A 9,017-nucleotide genomic window follows, 5' to 3' on the forward strand; every position below is an offset into this window, starting at 1 on the left:
ATGGGGGACTTTTGGGAGAGCATTGGAAATGTAATTGAGGAAAATAAGTAATAATAATAATAATAAAAGAGTGTAGAAACAGCTGCAGAAGGCATGCGATCAGAGGGGACCCTAGAGAGCCACATAGCTCACACTAACACAAAAACTCAAATGACACACATTAAACAAATGAATGTTTACAAGAAGTTTTCTGTTGACTATCTTTAGATTACAGGTGACCTGTACACATATGCATATCTTTTAAACGAGAAAACGCTGCCTGATATTAATGCTGGCTTCTTTTATTGGTGTAGACCAAATGATCAGCTTTGGTATGATGGTTCAAAGACACTTAGTGTTCTCTTACAAAGGCATTAAGGGTAATGTGTGTGTGTGTGTGTGTGTGTGTGTGTGTGTGTGTGCGTGTGTGTTTACCTCAAATCCTTCAAATATCCGATGCCCCTTTCCAGTTCTCTCCTCATAGGCAGAAACTTTAACTCTATCAAAACAGCCAATTGGCAGAATTATCAATTCAGGAAGTGGATGCGGTGATGGATTTAGAGGGAATGGACAAAAACTCCTTGCAGTTTGATTCTGTTTTGACTGTGACTGATTGATTGTGTAAAGTCTTATTTATTTACTGTAAATAGCATTTACACTAAAGTTCATTGTCCCCTGAAGTTTAATCTTAGATGTTAGCAACTTTCAGATATTTCTAATGACGTCATAATTGTGTGTCCGGCTTGAGATCAGACTCATCCCAGTATGTCTTTCATTTCTAGGGAGCGAGAGGACTCTTGACACGGTAAGTTTCATTTCTAAATCAGTGTGGAGTGGCTGCTACAGGGGAGGGAGGTCCTTGGAGACCGTACTAACACCTGTGGGCTCTACATATTTCCAGAAGTGAGGCTATCACAAGGCTGGAACCAGAGGCTGTCCCTATGGACCTGAAGACTGTGTGCCGCATCCCTGGGATGAGGGAGATGCTGAGGAAGTTCCAAGGTAGGCAGCCAGGCACACTGTGGGGTCCACTATACAAAAAGAATGGGAGACAAGAATAGGTCATAGGAAATTAGAACTGGAGAAAGAAAAACTCTCAATTCCTCTCCATGTTGCCCATAAGTCTCACAATGTGTTTAAGAGATAAACTAAGACCAGGGTGTGCACATGCGCAGATTCAGCTGTAAGATTAGCCTCTTCCTCTTTGGCTTGGCGGCTTCAGTCCTGTTCCTACTCTCAGCAGGGCTGCCTTTGTAGACAGAGCCTAGATGCCTGGACCAGGCTTTGAGTGCAGCTGACTGTCAGGCAGTGGTTACAGACAGAGCCCCAGATCCTAGAGGCAGAAGTCAGCAGAGACTTACCTGAGAGCATGCTGTCACAGTAGACTGTGGGACCCAGAGCTTGACCTCTGCCTTGGTGTATCATCTAGGAAAAGGGCAAATAAAACAAAAACTACCTTTTTCTCTTCCCCTGTTCTCTCAATAACTCCAGTGCCTTTAACCAAAATGGGTTAAAATCTTTCCCACAAACAGCTGAGCGATGCCCCAGTGGGTTCTCCAGCTGGGAATCTAACTCAGCTCACTTTCTGATAAGATCAGCCCAGAGATGAATTTTTTTTTTTTTTGGTAAGCATGCAAAATAATGAATTTCTTTAAAATTTTTTTTCTTTATTTTTATTTTATGCATGAGTGTGTTTGCCTTCTAGGGCCAGAAGAGGGCATCGACTCTTCTGAAACTGGAGTTACAGGTGGTTATTAGCCTCTATGTGGGTGTTGGGAGCCAAACCCCAGAGCCACGTTCCCATGGCCAGAAATGGGTTCTTTATGACATTTTTATGTACATGTGACATCGTACTTTGCTCATTCTTAGCCCCATCACTCGCTGTGACCCCCTTACCTCCTATTGGTCTTTGTCCCTCATTCAAATACCCCCCTTTTGCTTTTATACCTTTATCTGCATGAAGGATAGATATTCCCCACCACCAGCCTCAGAGCTCCAGGTCTTCAGCTCATAGTCTTATTGATCCTGAGTTGATTTGTGTGAAAGGTAAAGATGTAGCTGCATTCTCCTGCAAGTGGATACTCAGTTTCCCCAGCACCATTTGCTGAAGACACTCTGTTCCCCAGTGCAGGACTCTGGTCTTTTCGCTGAGACTCATTTGGATGTAGCTGTGTGAGTTTATGGCAGGGCCCTCTCTTGTATTCCACTGTTCCACGTGTCTGGTTTTGTATTAACACCACACCAACTGTGTCACTATGGCTCTGTGGTATAATTAGAGATGCCTTCAGCCTTGCTCTTTCTCTTCAGGATTGCTTTAAGTTCTCTGTCCTGTATGCTTTCATGTGAATGTTAGGGTTGCTTTTCCTATTTCTAAGGTTTCCACTGCAATTTTGATTGGGATCACTTTAATCTGTAGGCTGTTTTAAGTAACCTTATCATTTTTCATAATGATTCTGCCAGTCTCTGGACATGGAGGGCAACTTCAGTTTCTCCCTCTGTGCTTCAAAGTTTTCTTTGTAGAAGCCCATTCCTTGGATAGGTTCTGTCTTAGTCAGGGTTTCTATTCCTGCACAAACATCATGACCAAGAAGCAAGTTGGGGAGGAAAGGGTTTATTCAGCTTACACTTCCATACTGCTGTTCATCACCAAAGGAAGTCAGGACTGGAACTCAAGCAGGTCAGAAAGCAGGAGTTGATGCAGAAGCCATGGAAAGATGTTCTTTACTGGCTGGCTTCTCCTGGCTTGCTCAGCCTGCTCTCTTATAGAACCCAAGACTACCAGCCCAGAGACGGTCCCACCCACAAGGGGCCTTTCCTCCTTGATCACTAATTGAGGAAAACCTTACAGTTGGATGTCATGGAGGCATTTCCTCAACTGAAGTACCTTTCTCTGTGATAACTCCAGCTGTGTCAAGTTGACACAAAACTAGCCAGTACAGGTTCATTTCCAGAATTTTAGGGAGGACTTTTACTGTTATTTTTGACTTAGTTTGGCTTTTTAGGAGCTATCATAAATAGCATTTCTCTTCCTCATCCAGACCAATTTGTAGACAGAAAAGATAACTGGTGTTTGTATGTGAGTTGTGTATCTCACGGCTTTGCTGAAAGCATTGATAAGATCTAAAGTTTCCCAGTGAAGTCCTTTAAAATATATGATTATACCATATGTACGTAGGAATCATCTTTTTCCCTCAAATTTGTCTTCTAGCTTTTTTAACTTGCTCTGGCTAAGACTTCAAGTACTACACAATGAATATACACTGTGTATAATCTTGTCTCATCCTTAACTTAAAAAATGCAATGCTTATCTTATAACCTTTATTATATTGCAGTATATCTCTTCTGTTCCTAGTTCCTTCATGGCCTTTTTTAAAAAGAAGGTAATTTTTAGCATCCCTAAAGGTCTTTCCTGTATCCATTGAGATGATGATGTGATTTCTGTCCTTAGGTTTGTTTATGTGCTGGTGTCTTAGTTAGGGTCACTGTTGCTGTGATGAAACATCATGACCAAAAGTAAGCGGGTGTGGGGCAGTTATTCAGCTTGTGCTTCTATATCACAGTCACCAACCAAGGACATCAGGACAGGAGCTGAAGCAGGGCAGGAACATGGAGGCAGGAGCTGATGCTGGAGGCAGGAGCTGATGCAGAGACCTAGGAGGAATGCTGGTTGCTGGCTTGCTCCTCATGCCTTGATCAGCCTGATTTCTTACAGAACCCAGGACCACCAGCTCAGGGGCAGTCCCATCCACAGGGGACTGGGCTCTCCCCCATCAATCACTAATTAAAAAAATGCCTGGGCTGGAAAGATGACTCAGTCACTAAAGACTAGGCTCACAACCAGAAATATAAGAAAATGCCTTACAGTCAGATCTTATGGAGGCATTTCTCAATCAAAATTCCCTCTTTCCAGACAATTCCAGTTGGGACCAGTTGACCTAAGACTAGCCAGCACAGCTGGGTTGCATATGTTGATTTGTGTTGATTGCACCACCTTTTCATAGCTAGAATGAAACCAAATTAATGATGGAATATTCTTAATGTGTTCTTGAATTTGGTTTGGAAGTGTTTTACTAAAATTTTCTGCATTCGTTTTCATCATGGAAGTTTGTATTTTTCTGTTGCACCTTGCTCTCAGTTTGGCATCAGGGTGATCTTGGCTCCACAGAATGAGTTTGGTAGCATCCTGTCCCTTTGGTTTTATAGAAATGTTTGAGGAGTATTGGTGTTAACTCATCTTTAAATAGCTGGTAAGAAACAGCACAGTTGACTGGCCCTGGCCTCTACTTCTGATTGACCAGCTGTCAATAGAGTTTCTTAGAACTCCTCTCCTCAGGATCAATTAATACAATTAATTTGCTAGACCAGCTTACAGGACACAGGAAAACACTACCTGTCCATTTATTGTGAAGGTGTGACAGAGGATGCAGGATGCAGAGGGATAGGCAGACAGAAGAGGTGTGTAGGAAGCAAAGAGAAGAGGTTCAGCTTCTGCCCCACCCCCACTCTTATACATCCCCCAACCCTGTCTACTCCTTCCCGGAACCTCTGTGGGATTAACTGTATGGAGGCTGCACACGTTCTGATGTTTTCCTTTTTATTTATGGTTTTTGTTCACACACAAAGCAACGGGTTTAACTGTGGCATTTGGAGGCCATGGAAGTCCCATTGTGTACAGCAGAGTTCTGAGAGCCCCAAATCAAGGCGTTTGCCAGGCTCAGCTTTTGTGGATGAGAGAAATGAGAAACCAAGGGGGATCTTAGTGGTGTTTAAGATTTCAAAGGCTGTAGTGGTGGCGTACGCTGGTAGGATTTGCTGAAGGAGGCAGAGGCAGGAGGCTCATGAGTTCGAGGCCAGCCTGGGCTACACATTTAGCAGGGTGTGATGGCGCACGCCTTTAATCCTGGCACTCCGGAGGCAGAGGCAGGCGGATTTCTGAGTTCGAGGCCAGCCTGGTCTACAGAGTGAGTTCCAGGACAGTCAGGGCTACACAAAAAAAACCAGAAAAAAAAAAAAAAAAAAAAAAAAAAAAAAAAAAAAGTTTTCAAAGGCTGGAACAGAAGCTCAGGGATACACCACAAGCCATAGGGTATACCCTCAGCACAGCAGTAGAAGGAAGGAAGGGAGGAAAGAAAGAAGGGAGGGAGGAGAGGTAAGGCTTTACTATGCATTTTTGGTTATTATCGTGCTCTGCAAAATTCTTTCCACAGTCGACGTGAAGCTGGATCCGGCCACTGCTCACCCAAGCTTGCTCTTAACTGCGGACCTACGCAGTGTACAGGATGCGGAGGTCTGGAGGGATGTTCCCAGCAACCCTGAGCGCTTTGACACCTGGCCTTGCATCCTGGGCCTGCAGGGCTTCTCCTCCGGGAGGCATTACTGGGAAGTCATCGTGGGGGAAAGAGCAGAGTGGGGACTAGGGGTCTGCCGAGACTCAGTGCTGAGAAAAGGGGAGACCACACCGTCCCCAGAGAACGGCGTCTGGGCCATGTGGCTGCTGAGGGGGAACGAATACATGGTCCTGTCCTCTCCCTCGGTGCCTGTGCTCCAAGATGAGCGACCTCGCCGCATCGGGATCTTTTTGGACTACGAAGCTGGTGAAATCTCCTTCTACAACGTCACAAACGGGTCTTACATCTACACATTCAACCATCTCTTCTCCGGCGTTCTCAGGCCCTACTTCTTCGTCTGCGACACAACTCCTCTTATCTTGCCTCCCATGACAGAAGCAGCTCCTGGAAACTGGACGCCCAGGGGTATCTTTGATCTTGCTGCTGCTGCCAGAAGTGAGGAATACTAAACCCATCCAGAAGTGCTGCGCTTCAGGGAAGTCCTGGATGGATCGGGAGGCATGGCTGTGCCCTGCTTCCCTAAACCACACCAACGCCTGCTCTGCAGGCCTGCACAGTAGGGATTCTCCCAGTGGGACTTATGAGTGGATCCCGGCTGGTTCACATTCTGAGGAACTCAGTGGAGTAGATGACTCAGGAAAGGCAGCAGGCTCATCAAACACTACTGCCCGAGGCTTCATTTTTCCTTGGTGCATCTTCACAGTGAAAAGCTAGAATTAAATGTTATTCTTGCACCCTCAACCCTCCATACAGGGAGATTTGGGATTATTAATTCTACTTGTTTCTGACACAGGCTCCCTTTGTAGCCAAGGTTATCCCAATAACCCCCAATAACTCAGTGTCCTGGGTGCAGGTGTGTGCCACAAAGCTTAGCTTAGAAATAAGGTTGTTTCAAAATAACCTTTTTCTAGTGAATTCCATTTCACTCTCTCTCTCTCTCTCTCTCTCTCTCTCTCTCTCTCTCTCTCTCTCTCTCTCATTGCTTTGTGTTATCTCTTCCTACTTAGTCTCATAGTCCTTCTAGTTTAATATAATCAGAATCATTCTGAATGTATGTTTGTATTTCCTAGCACTGTGTTCAGTGACTTCCTATCCTCTTATCTGTTGTTGCTTTTTAAAAGATTTTATTCTTTTTATGTGTATAATTGGGCGTGTGTGTGTGTGTGTGTGTGTGTGTGTGTGCATGCGTGTATATGCTAGGTCAATGCAAGTGCCAGAAGAAGCCAGAAGAGAGCGTCAGCTCCTCTGGAGCTGGAATTACAGGTGTCTGTGAACTGCCCAACACAAGGGCTGGGAATGGAATAGAAAGCAGTTTTAATCACTGAGCCATCTCTGCAGCCCTAATCCCCTTTATTCTGGACCAGTTCTCAATGATTTTCGAAATCTGTTACTCTAAATCCAATATCACTGATTCTTAGATCTCCTGTCTTTGGAGTTGTTTCTTATTTTAAACAAGATTTATGTGTATAAGTGTGCATGTTTGTGCACCATGTGTGTGCAGTGTCCGAGGAGGTCAGATGAGGGTATCAGCTCCCCTTGAGCTGGAGTTATGAACAGTGAGTGGCAAGCCACCCTGTGGGTGCTGGGAATCACACCCTGGTCCTCTTAGGAGCAGTTAGTGCTCCTCACGACTGAGCAATCTCTCCAGCCCTGGGTGAATTTTTTAAAGGAAGCCTGTGCTCTGACATTAGTGGTGGTGCATGCCAGTCATCCTAGCATGAGGGAGACAGAGGCAGGACTTTGAGGCTGGTGTGGGCTCCATAGCAAAATCCTACCTCAAAAAGAAAAACAAACAAACAAGCAAACAAAGAAGTCAGAAATTGTAGCTTAGTTGTAAAAGCCTTTGGTTATCTTATTCAATATCCTGAATTTAATCTTCAACACCTAAAATTTTGTATTATTTTAAACTTTTTTTTCAGGATTTAGTGGCTAAGTAACTGGCTTGAGAGCAGACTTTCCACTTACACTCTGTTCACACACAGTGATGAATCTCCTCGGCACAGGAACAACACGTGCTTGCTTTCTGCCTCTGCACAGGATACTGGTTGTTAAGGCCTCAATCAAATCACGCAGGCTCAGCTTCTGGATGTGGCTCCTACGCAGGAATCCTTGTAGTGTAATGGAGACATTTGAGGTTATTAATGATGAGTGGCCAGACTTAGCTCTTACTTAAGTACTATGTAAAGATGGTGTTGAAATGATAATATTTGATTTATTTTTACAGCAAAGTGTTCTGTGTGTTTTTTTTTAATGAAACTCTTAAAGGTCACTGAAGGCCACCTCCTGTCACCTCTCTGTATCTGTGTCTGCTAAATAAGTGTTACACAAACATTAAAACACAAAGTTCTGAAATGCCAACTCTATAGGAATTATTAGCAATTTTGGTTATCTATATCTTGATATTTTACCAAAATTTTCATTTTCTTCTCCAGCTCTGCCTTATAGTTCACGAGTTTTTCTTCTTTTGCATGGATATTTTTTATGGCTGACATTGTGACTTCTAACATGATATTGGCATAGCTTTCTTTCTAGATATTTTTAATTGGTTATATAAATACACTTCTCTGCTCTGTCTCTAATTTACATATAGGAAATGACAGGTCTTTACATGACTCCATGGGTAGTCCACAGACCACACAAGCCATCTTTGTTCATGATCTTGGTGGAGCAAACATCTTGAATCCATCCTAGAGCTTCCTCCCCAGTGGACCAATGACTGGCCTGAGGTGACATTTCTTATGGAATCTCCAACCACTCACAGGGACAGGGAAGCCTTTTTCTGGGAGGGAAACCACAGAAACTCTCAAGTCTCACGACCACCCTTCCTGTCATGGAGACCCTCATGCCCATCTCAAGGGCATCCCTGAGTCTTGCCATCTTACCATGTCTCCTATCAAGATGTCAGTCACCAACCCAATATGAGTTATTAAAGACATCATTCTCTGTATTCTAGGAGTTCAAATCTCACATCACTTGTTCAAATCCTTCTCCTTGCTTTTCCAACCCACAATATGTTCTCACCCTTCCTCTGGAATTCTAGCTCATTGCTTGCAAAGCCCTCTAGACCTATCTCCACCTTCCCTACCCTTTCCCTACAGTACCTTTTTATATGCAACTGTTGACTTGAACTCCATAGGCATTTAAAATCCAGCCTAAAACTTAGCGCCAGACCCTGCCACAGTAAGTCTCCCTCTAATTAAAAACAGGGAAAAAGAGTCTCTGTACCTAGTGCGTGCCATTGTCTTCCTTTCTGTTGCTCAGCCCAAGCAACTCCTTTGCTGTGTTCCTGATTGCCCTGTCCACCTCTAGTCCCTCAGCAGTGACAGCATGGCTCAACTTTCAAAGGGCTACAGAGTCCAGCCATCTTGACCACTAGCTACTGCAGTAGCAGCCTTCACTTTCAACCCTCCCCACCCTGCTCCCAATTCTTCTGCATCATTGCACTCATTTCTCTACAGCTGGCCCTGCTCCACCCACATTCATCTTCAACACATCCACTCAGGTGTCAGACAGTGGAGCTGCTCTTCTGACCCTCACTAGGCTGAGTCCAGTGTAACCTTCACCCTTCATGCACTGGGCCCTCAAAAACCTGAGTCTGATCCCTCTTCCAATTCTGTCTCCCTTCCTCACTCCCCATTTCCATTCTGCTCCAGCTACCTTGCCTGCATGGTAGAGCTGTATTAAAGCAAG

General features: G+C 44.4%; 1 protein-coding gene across 1 annotated transcript in view; it reads left to right on the top strand.

Moving 5' to 3' along the window:
* Positions 1–5,903, top strand: part of Trim58 (tripartite motif containing 58) — a 12,261-nt gene extending 6,358 nt beyond the window's left edge. The window contains exons 4-6 of the mRNA XM_021177415.1: positions 762–784; positions 881–981; positions 5,187–5,903. Of these exons, the coding sequence (XP_021033074.1) occupies positions 762–784; positions 881–981; positions 5,187–5,776 (714 nt within the window). The 3' untranslated portion in view covers positions 5,777–5,903. The remainder of the gene's footprint in view (positions 1–761; positions 785–880; positions 982–5,186) is intronic.
* Positions 5,904–9,017: the final 3,114 nt, after the last annotated feature.

The sequence above is a fragment of the Mus caroli genome, chromosome 11, assembly GCF_900094665.2.
Source record: "Mus caroli chromosome 11, CAROLI_EIJ_v1.1, whole genome shotgun sequence".
Taxonomy (NCBI): Eukaryota; Metazoa; Chordata; class Mammalia; order Rodentia; family Muridae; genus Mus; species Mus caroli.